General features: G+C 41.4%; 2 protein-coding genes across 4 annotated transcripts in view; one reads left to right on the top strand and one right to left on the bottom strand.

Moving 5' to 3' along the window:
* oxtrb (oxytocin receptor b) overlaps window positions 1-20,724 on the top strand; it is a 121,936-nt gene that overhangs the window by 93,059 nt on the left and 8,153 nt on the right.
* grm2b (glutamate receptor, metabotropic 2b) overlaps window positions 1-20,724 on the bottom strand; it is a 41,658-nt gene that overhangs the window by 18,906 nt on the left and 2,028 nt on the right. For 2 of the 3 annotated variants that reach the window (XR_012595158.1, XM_074645376.1), the window contains exon 2: window positions 15,992-16,619. Coding sequence is in view for 2 of the 3 variants with exons in the window: in XM_074645376.1 (XP_074501477.1) it covers window positions 15,992-16,501 (510 nt within the window). In the remaining variant the exon portion in view is untranslated. Of the gene's footprint in view, window positions 1-15,991; window positions 16,641-20,724 lie in introns of all 3 variants that reach the window. The other variant, XM_074645378.1, reaches the window with a different exon arrangement.

Genomic DNA, 20,724 nt, shown 5'->3' with positions numbered 1-20,724 from the left:
TCCCTACCTTCACTAACATATTTACATTAGTGGACTCAGATAGTGACTAAAACACCACTGCAGAACAGCTGACTAGAGGATAAACTGTCTTAGAAACAGAGTGAAGTCGACTAAAGAAAAAAGACACCGGCCAATAAAAACTGAGCCAGGCCACACGGACCGACCCCACTCTACGGTGAGCAACTCATGCAGATAGGTTCATGTGGTAACTTCTGCAGATTCACACACCTCTACACAGCCAGAACCAGCAACAGTGAAGTGAAGCTCTCACTACCTCTCACAATAAGACAATGAGTCAGCATCTGAGCCCTGGAAACCAGGGCTAGATATCGGCTTCACACACCTCATCCTCACCGGGGACAATTAGGCTCCAGAGCTGCCCCTCCTCACAGATAATAAACCCAACCAGCCCGCTGAGAGGCAAGCAGCCTGACACATGATTTACTACTACTACTACTGCTACTATACTATACTATACTATTTGGTTATTTTTTGTTGTTTTCATGGGTCTACACAATTAATCCTCTCTCATAGAAATTAATTTATAAAAAACTAATTTGCAAACAGCAAATACGTTTTGAAACATAAAGAAGACCACGTTACATTTTATATTTACATAATGCAGAAATGTTGTTAATTAATGTGTCATGCGTCTTGGTGCCACCATGACAAAAAAAAATGTGTTTAGTTTCTTGTTCTAACGAGAAACTTTTCATGTTATAAATTTTTTTTTTCTATGCGATGTAAGCTAATACAATCTCTCGATCTTCTTTTTTTAACACCATATAGAAGTTATTCGTTATAATAACAACTTTGTTTTACCGAGATACGTTGGTTTTGTGAAATAAAGAAACAATTCTGTGATATATATTAAAGATACAGTAGACATAAAGTGATAACTGATTAAGTGAAAAGTTTCTTTTAAAAACTGAATAATTTGACGTGTATAATAACATGAAAAACATCTTGTTAGAATGTGAAAACAATCATGTAAAGATGTTTTCTATGATTTTTTAGGAAGGATTTCTGGGAGACAGGGTCGACACAATGGGTGGGGCAATATATTTTGATGTGAAGAAATGGGCAACGATTAAAAGTTAATTTTCTAATTGTGGCCTGATTTCAGAAATGTATGTGATCTCATGTGAGGTATTGTTTGGTGAGGGATAACACATTTCTTTACAAGTGAACTCGATGTGTGCTGCATTTGCAGACACCCACACACACACAAACACACCACACACATACAACAAAGGTCTAAACAAACGGTAAGAAATTCAAAGCAGCAGATGTAAACAGATATGTTTCATACACAAGATAATACTGCATGTATTCACATCTGTGGGTCTGAGCTGCGACTTACAGTTTTTCTCGATTGTTTACACACATTTTCTGAAAGCATGCCTCATACTCTCAGAACTCTACACACAAATCCAAAAACACACACACAATGGGCAAAACCCCTCAATTCTCCTGCAAAATTAAACTTTACATTCAAAACAATGTTATTTCTTCTCAAAATGGTATTTTGTTTTCAAATGACACACACAAACCATCATATGAATAGACATTTATAAGAACCAGTTGAACACTGATGTGCTCAATGTAAAACACTATGATGAATGGAAAACACTTCTTCTCCATTCATCATAATGACTTAGGCCTTTTTTTTGTTCAGTGTTACACTTACTACAGACAGTACATACATAAGTGTGTTGTAAAATATTTTAGAATATTGTTTTTATACTCAGAACACACAAATACACGGTAACAAATATATTTTATTTTCCCCACAAAAACAATGTACACAGTGTACATCCCAACCAACACAAAGTTGCACATACAGTGGTCTACATACAAAACAACAGAAGAATTTACTGTATACAGTTACAGTAAAAAAAACGAAAAAAAAACTATGCTGCATCCTCTCTTCTGTTTCGGTCTGGCCACAGCACCTCATCCACATCACAAGCAATGTTTTCCCTGGCCAAGCAGCGGGGGAAATATCGCTTAGCATGTCAAATCCAGCCATGAAAAGCATCAACTGATTGCTAATTGTAACACTGTGTGACAGGTGTTTGCCCATGTGATGAGTCAGTGTGCGTAGTAGGGCAATTGACTTTAGAATTTTGAATGACAGTGTGTTCCTTGTGAAAACGAGATTTTCTTCATGAAAATTGTGCCAAATGCAGAGAATTGTGTGTAGTGTTCTGAAAAAAGTGTGTTTTAGAACTGCAATTTGAGTGTAAAGCAGGAATTGTGCTTGTAGTTTAGCAGAATTGGTTCAGGGGGTTGGTGCATGAGTTACATGTTGTGGTCATTGTGTGTCAAGTACCAGTATTTGTGTGTAAACAATTGAGAAAAACTGTAATATCAGAGCTCGTATAGCTGGGAATGCAGCAGCAGAAAGAAATGTGTGTGTTGATCTGCTCGCATGCGCTATTTCAGGAAAAGACAATCCTTCACATTAAACTTACATCTATTATTTCCTCCCACCAGCAAAACAATGCTCACCACGAGAGCGACCTTTCGAACCGCTCTCACGTACAAGGATGCATCTGAGAGAAATGTTCCTCTTTATCATCTGCTTAGCTCCAAGCTTTGAAATATCACTTCTAGCCTCTTGCACTTGTGAAATAAAACTTGATAAGTCCAGTAATTCTTCACCCTTATTGAGACTTGAGTGCATCGCTTCTGTCGCACAAGGTTCTAAATAACAACCACAGGTTCGTGAGCAAAGGCTGATAAATTATTCCTGTGATACCGTGTGAAAAACGCAACATCTCTCTGAGACAGACAAGATGAAGGGAAGGAATCGATAGGCTAGCCATATCATTGACCGTGTGGGGCCTGACTCTTACCAACCCTCCAGTCATTACGGTGTTTCCCTTCACTTTGACATACAGATGTGCTAATTAGGGAGCTGCGCCTTCCGAATGTGCTGAGATTTCCAGATCAAAAACAACAATCTCTGGGAGAGGAGAGGAGAGGAGAGGAGAGGAGAGGAGAGGAGAGGAGAGGAGAGGAGAAGAGAGGAGAGGAGAGGAGAGGAGAGGAGAGGAGAGGAGAGGAGAGGAGAGGAGAGGAGGAGTTGGAGGGGGATTCAGCTATAATATCACATGATAAACAAGACCCTTTTGAAGTTAACACCAAAGCAGGATTTTTTTTTTGCTGTGAAGACGGAAACACAATAAAGATCGGTTCCTCTGCACAACACATAAACAGACTTAATAAACCACCGCAAACCAAGAAATATTAAACGTCAATATATGGCAGGACAGATAAGAACTCTTATAACCTCAGATAGTTGAGGGCTTTCCCCTCGCAGCATCGGCAGTGGATTGACAGAGTTTGTCTAATGGTCTTAAAGGATTTAGTGGGTGTTTTTGGAGTTCACACTTATATTACATTTAATGGATATACGAGAGTCTCAATAACTATCATCTGAAGGGAGAACGCCTCATACAGTAGTGCCGTATTAAACGGAGCAATGTGTTCTCATGCAACGGTTCGTATAATATCTTAGGAAAAGTTATTCCTAATTTTTCCTGCGTTTTCCTACGAATGTGCATGTCAATTTCCACTCCAGTCTTTTCAAAATAAACTTCTGTCTTCACAGGAAACCACTTAGTTAGATTTAGGAAAGATCGTAGTTAAGTTACGCCACACTGGAAGTGGCGTTACTTAAATATGAAGTTACGTGACAAACAAATTTAACATTGACTTCTGGTTTCACATGGACATGAACACCGGTCTCCTCGGCAAAAGTCTGGTGTTTTTTGACCCAACCACCTACCTCGACCTCCTGCCTACGTGGCATTTGTCGCTGTTTATACTTCCTCGTTCACATTTATGTGGATTATATACAAATTGATTTTGTGGGATGTATATATATATACAACACATGGCTACAGCAGACGTTGTGATGTAATATTAAATGAATGTCAGTAGTAATGTCCTACATATTCGTGAATTTGGGTACATTTTATTAACATAAAAATAAAAGGTTATTGTACCGGCAGTCCCCGGGGACCTCCGTGCCATCATAGGCTACTCATTCGAGCGCGAACGGCGTCTTTTTAAAGACAACAGGCAAACAACAACAGAAGAGAAAAGGGATAGGAAGAGAAAGAGAGAACAACAACAACAACAAAAGAACGCAAAATGGATTCTCATGGCTGGACTACAGAAGAAACACGCTGCCTCATTTCCATTTGGGCTGAAAAGTCCGTACAAAGGAAACTCGATGATTCTTATTGCAACCGGGAAATTTATGAAATGCCAATGAAAAATAAAACACGTGAAGAATGCCTTCAGGAAAGCAAAGGACTTTAACAGCAAGTCCGGTAGGGACAAGGTAAGCTGCCCTTTTTACGACGAATTGGACAGGATGTTAGGAGACCGACCGTCCTTCTGTCCCGGTGAAGGAGACATGCGTCCTCATTGCGTCTTGAGTGCGTTCACACCTGTACTGAGAGCTGTCCACTTGTGATCCGATCACTCAGGGCGCATGTTAATACCATGTCTGAACAGGGCCTTAGTTTCATTATTACCACAAATATTCTTGACTTTTCTTCCTTGTGTGAAAGTTTGTTCAATTATTTAAGGATGTGTGCATCTTCAGCTTCAGTGTGGATTTGTGCCAAAAGTTATTTGTATAAAGTCCACGTTGAAGACAAAGTTGTGATTATGCCTCTAAGGAGGTTTCAGCTTTCTACTGTGTGAGTGTGAAAGTGTAATGGCTTGTGAATTTGAATATAATGTTATTTTTGCAGGGAAAAAGTGTGGGGTTAGTTCAGAATGGTTTCATTGTTCTTCTTTCATTATTGCTCTACAGTATGTGGTTAAATTCATAACTGTAAAACGTGTAGGCTGCTAGGACTGAGTCATCTTTCATCATTCTATATAGCTAACATCCCAGATGGCAATAAAGACAAAAAAAAATGAAACAGTGAGAAGACTGCAGGGACGACAACATACACCAGGATGAGTAAGACGATGATGAAAGCCTCCTAAATATCGCTGGGCTAATTATGAACGGCTCTTTTTGAGGCTGAGGAGAGGACTGGCTCGTCTCCCACCGTCTTTCCCACATCTCGTCCTTGGCCCCAGTCGCAGGCAGCAGCGTCCGCCTCCTCTCCACACGCAGGTGGACACGTCCCTGCCAGCCAATGGAGACGCACCCCACAGATGGGAAAAAGCAGCTCCTCTCAAAGTTCCCCGGGACCATCCCTGGCACTCGTCCTGCTCCGTTTTATAATGCTCTTCATCCCCACAAAGTGCTTCTTCTGGGATAAATAGGGACTGTGTAAATCAGTGACCTCTCAAAAAAGATCCCACCGCGGGCTCCTCGGCGCTCTCACGGCTCGGTTCATTATGGCGCCCGGGAAGTGAAGGGCGCTAACAAAGAGGCTGTTGAGCGTATAGTGACAGTAGAGGTATGTATTCAAATTCATGCAAAAACACTCCAAAGCAGTGAGTTTCTTTTTGTGACTGTGTGGTCGCTGAAGACTCGTTCACAGGGAGACACACACTCGGTCCTTTTCATGCTTCTTAATAACATGCTGTGCTTTTGTTAAAGCATCATCAAGAGGAAAAGATCTATATTATCCACTTCTCTCAAAGTGCAGAAGCCCCGTGTTTAAAGGGGGGCTTTAAAGGATACCAGCATGGTAAGGTGGACATCCTCTGTCCAGACTGTTTTGTCTGTGAATCGATTCAGCTTCAGCGTGCCGACATGAAGCATTCATCACTGCAGACTCCTGGCCAACCTCTCAAAGGTTGGATCATATTGTTTTAGGAGACGTTAACAAGGAAATCACAGTCAAAGAGGCTGCAGCATTTAACTTATTCAAACAATCAGTGCTTCCCATAGTATATTACTTACTATGAGGTATTATTAATCAAATACACATCCAATTTTCACACTCCTAAAAATAAATATTTGGTTATAAAGACTTGCACAAGTCATATATAAAGAAAGTCATTCCTTCTTTCTCCTCCCCGCTGATCAAAAGACCAGGAGGCGCTGGATAAAACACATCAGGTAAGATAACGTTTCATTTGTGCCTGGTTAGCTAGCTAGGTAGTGTTGTATATTGTGCGACACGAGAAATGTAGTTCACTGAGCGTTTTCACACAAAACTAAAAGACGCTACGACAAACTGAGACTTTCTTGGCTTCCAAAGTTATGTTTTAAATGGATAAACATCATATGTGTGATTCATGGCACAATTCAAACAGGATCTACAAAAATATTTGACTCTCGCCGTTGACTACCGTGTATATCTTTTCCGAAATAAGGTCCCATGTGGTCCACCGGAAGGGGCGGGACTTGACCTCTCTTTACTCATATCTGTCAGTTAATGTCTACGGGATAGCTACAGCCGGGAGATACTTAGCTGGTCCAGTACATAGCAGCCTGTAACACCACAATTAGTTGTTTTTCCTTTTGGCTTTTGTATGTTTTAAACAATCAAGAATGTATGAATTAGTGATCGGCGTTTTTTAATTTATTTTATTTTATTTTTTTTACTTCTGGACAGAGCTGTTTCCTAGTTTTTTCAGTCTTCAAGCTAAACTAAGCAAACAGACAAACATGAGTGTGGTGTCCAACATCTCATCTAACTCTCTTTGGCAGATAAAGATTTCCCCAAACTATTCCTTTAGAATGAGATCTAGCAATATGATTTGAAAGACTTGTGAATGTTTAAGGAAGACAGAACATATACTATAAAATGCTCGTATAGAGTTTTTGTTGGCCTTTAGTTTGTTTTCTGTTTTAGTTTGAAAGTCCTCTCCTCTTGTGTTTTGTCTTTGTTTGTTTCCCGCCTGTGTGATCGTCCGCTCCGCCCAGATGAGTTCCACCTATTCCTCGTTATCTCCCTCATTCCCTATAGTCTCCATGCCGTCCCTTGTCGGGTCGTCTTCATCTTCATGACCTGTTACCTGTTTTGCCTGTTACCTGCCTGTCATTTGGACAGTCTGTAAACTTTTTTGCACTATTAAAATATCATCACTGGATCTGCCAGTCTCTGCTTCTGCATTTGGGTCCTCCCTGTTTGTGCTGCTTCCTTCAACCGTGACAAAGAAGGTGTATTTCAGTTACAGTAAACGGGTGGATTGTTGTTGTGAGGATCTAAAAATCGTAGCACACTGCAAATTACAAAAACAAGGTCAAGTATAAACTGTCTGATAAATAACTAGTATTTCAGCATTAGTGCGACACAAGGACTTAATGCCTGAGATTGTAAGAGGTGCATAGAAATAATGAGCTGTGGCTTCAGCTTATGTGGCTGTGTTTTTTTGGCCTTGTGTCGTATTGTTTTCTCTTTGGGTTAATTGGGATCAACTACTCTTTTATGCTCTTTTATCGTTTCATATGATATTTATGGACTGAAATACATTTCGCCACCCTAACTCCACCCCCCTCCGTGGGCTTATAGCTGGTCAATAAATACTCAATAACCATCTCTCTCTTGGGAAACACTGGAATCAATTAACCAGCATCATTACATCTTTACAATCAAAATACATTCACCAAATGAATATTTCAACAGCTGTACTTATAATGCCATCTTCATACAGTAGCGTGTGATTAGGCTGCATATTCATAAGCAGTGATTCAGTCCTCAGGAGCTCCAGGTGTAATATAAAATATTCATGTAATGCTTCATGTATGTTGTGACTCATGTGTGAACATTTCCTACATTAGTCATACTGTATGTGTAATTGTTGCACGCAGCACTTTATGCAGCTCTGACCTTTTCAATGGACGGCAGTTCAGGGATGTGTTTCCTATCACAACATGTTGCCGAAACAAACAACTTGATATCCTCTGAGGTTTTAAAGAGGGTTGTTGCGGAAGAGAAGGATTGTCTAGATGTGGGGTGGATTTTGCCTTTAGGGGTGTTAAAGCATGCAGCTCGTAATCCCGACTGTTTAACCAGCTTTACAATGTGATGAATGATTGGGCCATCTGAACAAGCCACTCTGAAGTGTCCCTCAGTGTGAAGTCACAATAAGCCCGGGAGCAGCCAGCGATATTAGCAGCCAACCACAATAGTAGTTTCATTAGAGCTGGGTGGGGACCACTGGAAACCAGATACATTTTTGTGAAATTGAAAAAATGTCACCATTGTACTTTATAAACACAACAATTTATACCAAATCAGAGATTCATTGGCCTGCAGAACTGGAGAGCCCGGCTCCAGCCCATGGATTTATAAAGAGAACTGGATACAGCGTTGGAGGCGGGGCCTCATTCATTCCTATGAGAGTTGCTCAGTGGCACATGATGCCACAATGGCTCGACTTCTGACTGGAAAAGTACCCGGATCTTCCGGCGATCTTCCGCATCCATTGGGCCCATGGAACAGGCGCAGTAGCGTCCGCTCTGCACATGGCTCGGTGGCAGGGTCACAGCCGTCACTCTGTTGTCACGGCTTGCTAACTCCGCCTCCCAGCCCTCGCTCCAGTCTCGGTCTGGGTCTCATTCACATGAACGGAGGAAGGGAAATATCTCTGGATTTGGCTATCAGTGCATTTTATAACTTTTAGGACCTAATGATTTAAATAAGGGTTATTCAAGTGTTCGTACTGGGAAGTTTATTTACCTCAAAAAAAAATTATTCGCTGAGTTACAGACGTCTCTTTCCCAATGTAAGTCTATGGGAAATAGTCTTTTTGGGCCCAATGGCATCACGTGACGGACACATAAGTTGTAGTACCGCCGTTTGGCAACTACGAAAATTACATCAACGACCGCCGCACTTCCTGGGGGCTTGCTCCAGCCCCGCAGACCCACAGTTTTAGATGTACACATGCGCCAGTTTAAATGGCAACAAGTGAAAATGGTGGTACAGCAAACGGCATCAAGTGAAAAATTAATGTGACGTTATTTTAAAATGCAGCGCTGACTTTAATTTAAGTTATATTTTAAATTTTGGTCTAATTGACGGTGACGTTATCCCTAACGAGGCGTCATGTAAGTGTATATACAGTATATGTGTGTATCTGTGTTTATGTGTAACATAGACTGTACAGTTTATGGTGTGTAGGCATACAGATGTTTTAGATTGATGTTTATACAGTATTGATTAAAATTCTTCATTTAATACAATACACACAAGTTTTATTTAATAAAAGGCTAGAAAAGAGGACTATTATTTTAATAATGTTGGCAGCCTTGATAAGAGTTTAGCAATCTCCGTCCGTCATGGGTGTATGCCTGTTGTCCCTGTCTGTTTGTTACATGTCTTTAATTGTCTGTTTCTGACATGCTTTATTTTATAATTTTTGTTGAAGATTAATCATACGCACATCACGCATAGGTGCGAAGCTATCAGAACAGCGTCAGTAAAGAAAAAGGTATAACGCCTGTACACTTCTCCATGCCACAATAGTTTTATTGACTACGTTTCGATCCTGCTTGGATCCTTTGTCAGGTCAAAAAAAAAAATTGTAACATTGTAAATAAAGGTTAAATAAAATACAAATAAATATAAAGAAAACACCGTCCGTACGTCTAACTATGGTTCTGGTACTGGCGCATCTGTACATCTAAAACTGGGGCTTTCCGGCTCTGCAGGGCAATGATCTTGCCAAATCATACCAATGTGTCACAGGAGTAGGAGGATACTACAATACCAAAAATGTAAAAAAGAATATATAATACTTTGCTTTGGCTATTCAGATATTTTAGGCAGAACAATGGTGTTTTTGAAAGATCTAGTAAATCAGCCTAAAACCTTTTCAGTTAACACAACAGTGGATTTCCATTAGCTATAATAGTAAACAACTAGTCAACCAACAGTTACAAACCTGGTATCACTGTAATGTGAACTGCTATTATCTGAAAGCAAATGAATTCTCTGTGACTAAAGCATTAGGTACAGCCACGCGCTACACTGCTAATAAAAATGATCTTAATCTGTGTGTGTGTGTGTGTGTGTGTGTGAGCGTGTGTGTGTGTGTAATGAATGTGTTTTGAAACCGAATTATACCTACACACTTTGTCTCGCCAACACTCAGTGCATCATGGTGATTATGGCGTGTGAGGGCAATCAGAATTAATTCATTATGCTCAGATGCATCGCCTCTGGCAACCTTTCATACGTGTGTGTAAGTGTGTGCGTGTGTGTGTGTGTGTGTGTGTGTGTGTGTGTGTGTGTGTGTGTGTGTGTGTGTGTGTGTGTGTGTGTGTGTGTGTGTGTGTGTGTGTGTGTGTGTGCGTGCGTGCGTGCGTGTGTGTGTGTGTGTGTGTAAGTGAAAGGTCAGTTTTCTTTGCAAGGCGTAAATGAAGTCACTGACAAAGATGATGGATGTATCTGTGCGAATGTTGATGCTTTAAACAGAGAATCATGTGGATTCTTGCCTCGGCCAAAACTCAGTCCTCCGGCTCGGTAAAATCGGAGATGCGAGGCATTTTCGGTAATTATTTGAATTTGTGGAAGTGTGAAGTGTGAGTAAGTAAGTCTGCATGCAGATACAAGTAGCTTATACAAGTTTATCCATCCACAAGTATCAGACTGAAACACTCGATGAATTAAAGTATAACTTCTGTATTTCAACCTGGACCCTATTTTTTCCATGTTTTTGTGTCCAACAGGGATAACAATGTCTGTCCAGTATTGAGGGAGAGCGCTGTACACGGCAGCTGCTGTAATGTAGCCTATTGGGGCAAGCTGGCACCGTCATTGACGTTGACTAAAAATGTTGTTGTTTTTGCCACCAAAAGGCTCTGATTGTTATTATTGTCAGACAACATTATGAAAAGAGTCTTGCTCAAGGAGAAGTCTGAAATCTGGCGAGGTAACGTGTTGCCGGAAGACAACGGTGGAATAGTGGAACACATCCATGGTGGAAACGCGAGGGCCAGCCGGGCAGAGTTTGTTGTGTTGCTGAGTACAGAAAGCGTAGCTTAGTGTTATCTAAAACATTTTCAATGTCATGACTGAATATTTAGATGATTTCCACAATGAGGTCTTTGAAGAAGGTGCAAGGCCACCCCAAGGGGGACTGGTGGTGTTCCTGTGGGTGCTGTGATGCCCACAGAGGAAGACTGCTGTAAAAAAGTGGGACCTGTTACTGCCTGATTTTCAGATTTCACAACGAGACTTCTCCTTGAGCGGGACTTAGACACAATAACAAAAAGAATGGATCAAGCGAAAGGTAACAAAAATGTTTTATTTCTCTGTAGGGTCCTTTCTATAATGTTGTCAGACACTTATAATAACCAGCTGAGCCTGTCAGAGGCAAAAACAAGCACTTTTAGTTAACGTAACGTTACACTGACGCTGCTCACTTGCCCTCGCAGCTCATTTAACAACTGCCGACTACAGCGCTCTGCCTCAATACTGGACCGGTTTCATAAATTGTTGTCCCTATTAGTCACTTAGACACAAAAACATGGGGAAATAGGGTCCAAGTTAAGTTACCCTTTAAGTGTGGGTTTTCTGTGAGGTATAAAAGTTCTTCAAATCGCAAAATATTTTCAAAATACTTAAATCACAAAGTCATTAGAATATTTGCAGAAATTACGTAATTACAATAAAAAATAACAACCATGAAAATGAAATTTAATGGTAGTAAATATGCAGATGACACATTTGGACTTTGGTTTAGTGAGTAGGTTATAAATAAAACAGGAATATGACGCCTAAACCAAATCATAACAAAGAAATCCCAACCCCACTGCTAGACAAGAACGTCAGTAAAGGATTCTGCAAAACTCTGGATTACGATCATTGATAAAAAAAAAAAATCTCTTCGTCCAATGCCAACGTTTTTTAAAGTCTCACTTTCTGAAAAATCTGCTCATCGCAACTTTGGTAAAGAGACCCAGGTGTCTTAGGGCAGTTGCAGCAGCAGAGAAGACTGTGCTTGCATCGCGGGATTTTGTAGGATATCAAGATTTAATTCTCTTGGTACCTCATGCAGTTTCTATTATATTACTTGAACAGAAGACTGCTCATCTATCTGCAGCCAGATGGTTAAGGTATCACACTGTATTGTTGGATATGCCTAATATCACAGTAAAAAGATGTACTGTTCTTAATCCAGCAACTCTTCTTCCCACAGCAGAGGAGGGAGAACCACATGATTGTGTTGCGACAATAACTGAAGTTTGCGAGAGGATCGGCCTCACGTGATCCAGCCACATGCAAGGTTTTGGCAGGGTTTGCTGTTGTTTCACCATACAACACTGAATCACTTCCTTCTAGTTTTTTCTGCACAGGCAGCTGCACTTAAGGCTCTCACGCAAGGATGTAAGTATGCAGAAGGGCGGATAGTTAATATCTATACTGATAGTCGCTATGCTTTTGGTGTTGCCCATGATTTTGGCACACTGTGGAAACACAGACAATTTCGTACATCAACAGGCAAACCTTTTGCACATTATCAGCTAGTGGCTGCTTTACTTGATGCTATTCTGTTACCTGAACAAATTGCCATTTGTAAGTGTGAGGCTCATGCTAATACTTCTGATCCTGTTTCACAGGGAAATGCCAGAGCGGATGTGGCTGCTAAGGAAGCAGCTACTCTACCTCTTATTTCACCTCAACTTGTTTCTACTTCTCTGACTGTTGTCTTAACACCTTCTGCTGATTTACAGGAGTCACAAATCAGGGCCACACAAGTAGGGAAGGTTCTGTGGAAAAAGTCTAATGCTTGCTTCAGGAACGGTGTTTGGTATGGGCCTGATGACAAACCTTGATTATCAAGATGTCTGTTTCCGTATTATGCTGAGTTGACGCATGGGCGTGACCATGCGTCCAAAGGGAGGATGTAGGCAGATATACAAAGATACTGGTTTACTAAGGGGTTTTCATCATACGCACAGACTTTTTGTAAGAAATGTCTAGTTTGTGCTACACACAATGTTGGCAGAGGTCAACAACTGCCTATTAGTGCACATCCCCCACCGAACGGCCCTTTTGATCACTTGCAAATGGATTTTATTGAATTAACATTAAGTGAAGGCAAGAAATATTATTTGGTAATCATTGACATGTTTTCTAAATGGGTTGAAGCTTTTCCCACTTCTAGGGCAGATGCCAGTGCTGTTGCCAAGGCTTTGGTAAGGAAGTTATTCCCAGATGGGGAATACCATGTAAAATCTCAAGTAACAATGGCACACACTAGGTGAGTATGGTTTCATATGAGAACACACTGTGCATATCCAGTAGAGAAACAAAACGGCACATGGCAAAGTGTTACAAGGAAACAGGTCCCAGCTGGACTAAGGCTCTTTCCCCTAGTGTTGATGTATATGAGGGCAAGGGTCAGACGTAAATATGGACTCAACGCTTTTGAGATATTGTTCGGGAGACCTTTGAACACGGGGATTGGGCCCCAGCTAAGGTTGTTACCTAGTGCAGATTCATGTGAAGATGAAATGCTGCGTTACTGTGCAAACCTTATCACCGTGCTTTTGGATGTTCAAACAGGTGAAAGACGCTCTACCACATGAGGCAGAAGACCAATTACACAACCTGAAACCAGGTGACTCGTGGTGAAGGACCACAGGAGGAGAGGTTGGAGATCTCCCAGGTGGCAGGGTCCTTACCAGGTGTTACTCATCACGGCATCTGCATTAAAAATTGCAGAGAGAGCCACTTGGGTACAGGCTAGTCACTGTAAGAGGGCACCGGAACTGTTGGATCACCTCACCCCCACTGTGCATTAATATCTTTACAGACTATACCACCAAAAGCCACGCAGAGATGTCATCAGACAAGCCGTGTCATCCATTCAGACGGCTTGGGTGTGGCTTGCGTGGAGGAGTCAGCTTTTTGCTTATCATTAGCATTATCGTGGTGCTTCCTATCTTGTGGAGCCTGGACAGAGACAACACGGCAACTGAAGGTACAACAATACCTTCCTACATGCTCACAATCATACACACGCAGATCTGGACCGGCAAAAGAGAGAACTGTTTCAGGATACCCTGTGGAAGCCATGGGGTTTCCATGCTGACTCACTGAGAGATGTGAGTCCACAACATCATAATTCCTGGTGGTCTTTCCTGAGATTTTTGAGCACAGTGGCACCAGGCACCGGGCTCATATTGGCGTTATATCGGCCTTTGGGTAATTTGAATCCATTGTTTAGTCTAACTGCAACCCATAACGGTTGTACAAGAGAAGCTGTTGAGTTTACAGGTCATATTAATGTCCGAAAACCTATTAATTGGGTAACTATTAAAGAAGGATGCAAAAGAGCGGCAGAAGCATATCTTGATGCTATGTATTACAACAATCCACCAGAGACAGCAATTAAGTGTTGGAAGATGCTTTGTGAAGAGAGTTTTGATCCACAACTTCCGTTAGAGTTTAGGAATGTAACACCAGTAGAAGTACCAACAGACATTCAGATACAGGATAATGTAACATGTGTATACAATAATGGTATGGGACAGTACATGGGACAATCGCAATGCCAAATATATGTAACAGGTCAAATGGATGTAAAAATGTATGCAAAGGGGGGTTGGACTATGGGTGTAGATGATACCACAGACTGAAATTTAACCATAAACATTGGGGATATAGACATTATCGCTAGCAATAGTTTAAGATATCATGTAGGACGTGGAATTGGGTTCATGTATTCTAACTACTGGCAGTGTGGGAGTTCTACATATGAAATGTTACCAACTGACTGGAGTGGTTGTTGCTATTTGGTAAAGTTGAAAATCCATAATGTTGTCATGTTGCGAGGGGAGGAGTTGAACTCAGTTAGAAGAAAGCGGGAGTTAGCTCAGTTTCACACCATGCAGTCATATCATTGGCGTATTTCTTTGGGGGAAAAATGGGGACTTGGTATGTTTCCATGGTATGGTGTAACATTTCTGGCAGATCACATTGATAATATAACATATACATTGTCAATGTTCGCAAATGAGACTATTAGGGGGTTTGAACTGTTATCAAGTAATGATAAATCACACAGGCTTACTTTACTCAAACATGAAATGGCACTAGATTTTCTTATGGCCAGAACTGGAGGACTCTGTGTAACCTTAAATTTGACAGATGAAGCATGTGTAACACTTATTCCTGATAACTCAGATAACATTACAAGTGTAATAACTGCTCTGGAGAAAATAAGAGATGCATTTGGACCATCTGACTCAGCAGGATACAGTTTCAATGCATGGTTGCAAGACAAATTAGGGCCATGGGGTGCAGTATTAGTATAGGTGATGATTCCACTACTGACTTATTTGGTGTTATTCTTTGTTTCTGTACCTGTGCTTTGACCTGTATGAGAGCATTGCTACACAGATGGATTGGGAGTGTAGTAGGTGGACAAATACAACAGTATGTGCATTTAAGACTTAATAATTTTGACTTGTATCCAATGACGGGCTGGACCCCACCGTATTACAATGACGATGATGTTGTTTGATTTTATCTTTCTATATGTTAGTTTGCTTATTCATATTTAGAATGTTGATATATATATATATTTTCGTTGTTTGATTAATATGTATGTGTTAGAGTTGACGTTGACCTATATGTATGTTTGTAATTTTCTTTGTTTTATGTGAGCATTGAATGCTCAAAGGGAGGAATTGTGTTGGAAAAATACAATCATGTGCACATTCCTAAGGTCATGACAGGTGACACTCATTGCCCTTAAGGCCTATTTCTGTTTCGGTGTCGGTCACCAAGTCAGCGAACTTGTAGAGCCTATTTGAGGATAAGTAACCCTAAAAAGGACAGAAGTGTCAGTCAGACAGACAATGGGAGATATACGACTGTGAGCCTGCAAGCGAGGGTATAAATGTCACGAAACTGAGAGCCTCTGTGCTCTCAGCCTTGAACATTTATGTTGATGGTTGTTTGCCCACTTGCAAGTGTTTATTAAACCTTTAAAAGACTTTCTCTTGATTTTCGGGTCCTTCTTTACAGAAATTGCCTCCACAAGAGATAAAAGTTGTGGGGCTATAAGATTATGCCAGATCAATGAATTTGTTTATTACCTGAATGGAAACGTCACTGTAGGACCCTCCGATGACCCCAGAGATGGCCAGCGGGACCTCGTTTTGGACGGGTCTGGAGCCGTCTGGGCAGATGAAGCCTGGATCGTGCACCTTGGTGAGGGAGGCTCTGACAAAATCGAGAGACTGCTCCAGAGCATATGTGTCCTTGGAGCAGGTGTCCAGGATGTGGGCCCCCAGCTGGAGTCCGGGGAGGACGCGATCGCTGGCGTTAATCTCATCGAGTGCCAGCAGCATGGCTTCCAGCCGCTGGATCCCCCTCTCCTCGTTGATCTTACCGCAGTCCTCCGTCCCGTCGCCTTTCTGGTGCACCGGGAACAGGCCTCCGATCACCAAGTCCCCGTCCATGATGATCTCGCGTTTGGCCGGGGGCGGTAATCTGGAGATGTTGGGCAGGACCCCTGGTATCAGCAGGTCCAGCAGCAGCATGTGGAGAGGCCAATAACGGGCAGAAGTGGCCAACGACCGGGGGCAGAGCGCTACACTCAGCATGGCAGGATCAGGTAGCAGCGTTGAGCTGGCTGAAGTAGAGACGAGCAGAGGTTCACAGAGTCTGGAGGCGGATCGCTTTCAAGTCTTCTCTCAGTGGGGGCAGCATGTTTGATATTTCCTGAGTGAATGAGAGGAAACACTAATTACCTAGTTAATCAGGCATGAAGTCTATCTATCTATCTATCTATCTATCTATCTATCTATCTATCTATCTATCTATCTATCTATCTATCTTTGCAGGTTTAACAGCAGCCATGGGCAGAAAATGCAATTGAACTAATGAGGAATGAAACAGAGCTATAAAACAGAATAATAACATGACCATATGTCTCAAAATGTGCATTACTGACGCCCACTGACAGATTATTTTTTCGCCTTTTTGTCACTGATTTTCATTAGTGCTGTTACTCTCCTTCAGCTTTTCACCCACAGGGTTATTCCACCAGCCGGAGGAATAAAGCAGTAGAAGAGCAGCCAGTTTTATATCTAAACTTTCTTTGCGAGTGTTACTTTACTGTTTTTCTTATCGATTTTCGCCTGAACTTTGTTTTTGTTTTCTCGACCTAATGCGATCTATAGAAATGTTGCAGACAGATAATGCTATTACAGTATTGGACAGTATATAAACCTGAGACTCAGCCTGTTTTGTCAGGAGGCTGAAATTGGGCTACGAATCTTATGAGTGCACTTTTTTGAAGTGAAAACAGAGATTGTTTCTGCGATTCCAGTGCGAAATATAATCACTGCAGTTTTTATCTGAAAGACAAACTCTGCCGAGTGACCACATCAAACATTTATAGATATTTAAGGCGCCTCTCGAGTGAAGCGTAATTTCCGAGCTTACAAACCGAGATATCACATAGATGGCGGTTCTCCTCAATGGCTGGGGTTGCCATGGAAACATGGTGGGTAAAAAAATAAATAAAAAAATAAGGGTTGTAAAGGCTGCAGGGAAGTGGGCAGCGAGACATGTATGCTAATATAGATTCCTATCATGTGGAGGTTACAGGTTTAAGGCCTCACCAGGAGTTGTTATGATGTCTGATTAGGGAGGTGGGCCGCTTCAATCACAGAGAGAGGAAACCAATCCTGTTTCCTTCAAACACACTCATTCCTCACATTCATCACACACACAAGTTCAGCAAACATTGATTTAAGCCGCCTTTACATAGACAATGGACTTTTAATGGCTTCTTAGTCTTTTCGGGACTATTATTAACGTCTCTTTATCCTAGAATATGACAGCAGTTTATATCAAGAAAGTCAGAGGGATGCAAAAACTACACATTAAATCAACAGAAATAGTCTGTTAGTGTGTTTTGGACTTTTTTATATCCACGTTCAGATTTTAGAGGAGTCACGCTGGCAAACCCACAGAGGTTGGCTGTAGTTTGGACTATACAATGTGCTGCCGCACCCTTCTTCATTAACAAACAGCTTATCAGTGACTTTTCCTATTCAGCCACACCGTGTTGTTGTGAAAACGTGTCACTTGTAGACCCAACTGTATCATCAGTTCTATTATTAGCAGCTCTCTTAACAGTCATTTTATTCGATCTGAGTGTGTTTCCTGTGCTCACAGAGGCAGAAATACCCCACAGCGGGGTGTACAGGTCAGGGGGAAGGTTACAAACCACAGCGTCTGCAGCGACACATAGATAAATTCATCTGGTCTGTGTGTGTAAGCATGCATTTGAAAAACACCCTGTGACACCACAGTAGCAGTGCAAGCCACAAGCAACAGAGAAAACAAGGAGGAAAAAAGTGTAACGAATGCTGAATCCCTTCCCCTGATAAATATTACATCAGGTTGCTGGTGGGAAACCTTATGGTGCATTAATGAATCCACTATACCCTCCATCCAGCGGAGAGGATTAGATGTCGTAATGTGTGAAAAACGTAATGCAAAATGTGCCTTGGACCATGCTGTGCGTCTCGGACGGTAGGTGCAGGTGTTTGATATTGCTGCGCCACATTTTGCCCTATTATTAGAGTCAAGGTGAGAAAGTAACTCAAAGAGTTCAACATTAAGAGTCTAATTGCTCCTCTGTGCTGTCTGCCGGAGCAGATGGGGGCTTTCTGGTTGCAAAGACGAGGCCACAGTTTGAATTAATGGTGCAATAAGGAACAGCCAATTAGGCAGGGCTATGCAAACTGGGTCAAAGTGAGGCTAGGTGTCCAGGAGAGCTTCTCAAAACCCTTTAAGGAGTGCAAATAAATGCTATAGAGAGTCTGAAGTGGACACGAAACACATCAGCCAAATATTTGAAACGCTTATTAAAAAGGAGCAGTGATATCAGCTCACAACAGGCTCTGCTTAGCTGCAAAGTAGCTCCTATCAGGCCTCGATCACATCATTAAAAACCATCTTGATGTAGAAACGGCTGTCACACTCAGCCGCTGAGAGAGTCACTCGCTCCCCAGATGTCTGAGCACAATATTCCCTCTGAAAGGCAAGTTCAAAAAGAAAAGGCAGTCAGCTTTGAACCGTCAGCTAACGCGTTACTGCTCCCGCCCGGGACAGAGAGGACTTCGCCAGCGAGATGAGAACACCATTTCTGATTGTCTTATCCAAATATAACCAGTGTGTAATGTGTGACTCAGTGCAGATTGGCTTTCAATGACGGTGATTGGCATTAACAACCGTAATATATAGACATGTATCTATGGAGAAATTAAAATTGGGGTCGTCAAAGTTAATGCGATAGTAACGCAAATTTGTTCTAACGCTACTAATTTCTTTAACTCATTAACGATGTGGGGAAGATACTATCTTCCGGAAGATGCTATCATATGAAACTACGAAAACCTAAGGAATCCATCGGTACCAACCATGTCACACTAACTTGTCACGAAGAAGGTTAAATAACGCTTCAAACGTGTGTTAAATTTTGGCGAGGAAAAACGGTCATGGTCATTTCAAAGGGGTCCCTTGACCTCTGACCTCAAGATATGTGAATGTAAATGGGTTCTAAGGGTACCCACGAGTCTCCCCTTTACAGACATGCCCACTTTATGATAATCACATGCAGTTTGGGGCAAGTCATAGTCAAGTCAGCACACTGACACACTGACAGCTGTTGTTGCCTGTTGGGCTGCAGTTTGCCATGTTATGATTTGAGCATATTTTTTTTTGCTAAATGCAATACCTGTGAGGGTTTCTGGATCAATATCTGTCATTGTTGTGTGTTGTTAATTGATTTCCAATAATAAATATATACATAAATTTGCATAAAGCAGCATATTTGTCCACTCTCATGTTGGTAAGAGTATTAAATACTTGACAAATCTCCCTTTAAGAGCCCATTTTGAACAGATACAAAATGTGAAATTAATTTGTTATTAATCGTGATTGAATATTTGAATCTATTGACAGCCCAAATTAAAAGGCTATTCATGTTTAGAAAATGAGCTGAAGAGACGGTTTGATAAAGACCTATAACCACCTGTTTGTTATTGCGAACAAAATAAAAAATGCAAAAATCAATGTGTTATTTAACACTATGATGTAATGATCATTGCCGTAACATCACCTCCGGCGTGTAGGCTTTGCCCTCAGGTTTGTTTGGCACACAGCCTTTTGTCGAACACTTGAACGTACACGACATGACATTTAATTTAACATCTAATCCACCACACATGAATCATTAAGCCTGTTGAGTAATAACAGCCTAAACACAGCACTTGTCCCGTGAGACATATCTGAAATATTGCTTTACAATGTTTGCGTGACAAACACTGATAGGATGATAATTTATGGCAGTAGTGTTTTTTTCACGCTCATTATTGTGACAAACTCCACAAGATGGATTATAGACAAAGTGTCATCTTTTTCCCCATGATTTGTAATATGACATTATAGCAACACATGTTCACATTATCCAGTCAGAAGACACAAGACAAGTGCCATTTGACATTATGACCTTTAATGGTCCTCTAAAGGACGGGGAACAAGCTGATCCAAATCAAAAGACCTTTATTTACTGCTAATGAAAAACAAAAAGAAGAAGAAAAAAAAACAGACGCTATAACCCCCCCTAATGATTTCCATCATTACATCCTCTCCAGTGGGGACACAGTTTATCCCTCCACCTGGACTTGTCAGCTGAAGGAATTAGGATGCCTCGGCGGTGGCCAACAGCCGAGAGCCTAGATTGTAAATTTGAACATAGATCAAGTGCATCGTTTCATCAAAAACAGCACAGGGAGGAAATTTGTCAGCC

The sequence above is a fragment of the Sebastes fasciatus genome, chromosome 1 (assembly GCF_043250625.1).
Source record: "Sebastes fasciatus isolate fSebFas1 chromosome 1, fSebFas1.pri, whole genome shotgun sequence".
Lineage (NCBI taxonomy): Eukaryota > Metazoa > Chordata > Actinopteri > Perciformes > Sebastidae > Sebastes > Sebastes fasciatus.
This window is presented reverse-complemented; position numbering and strand designations above follow the sequence as displayed.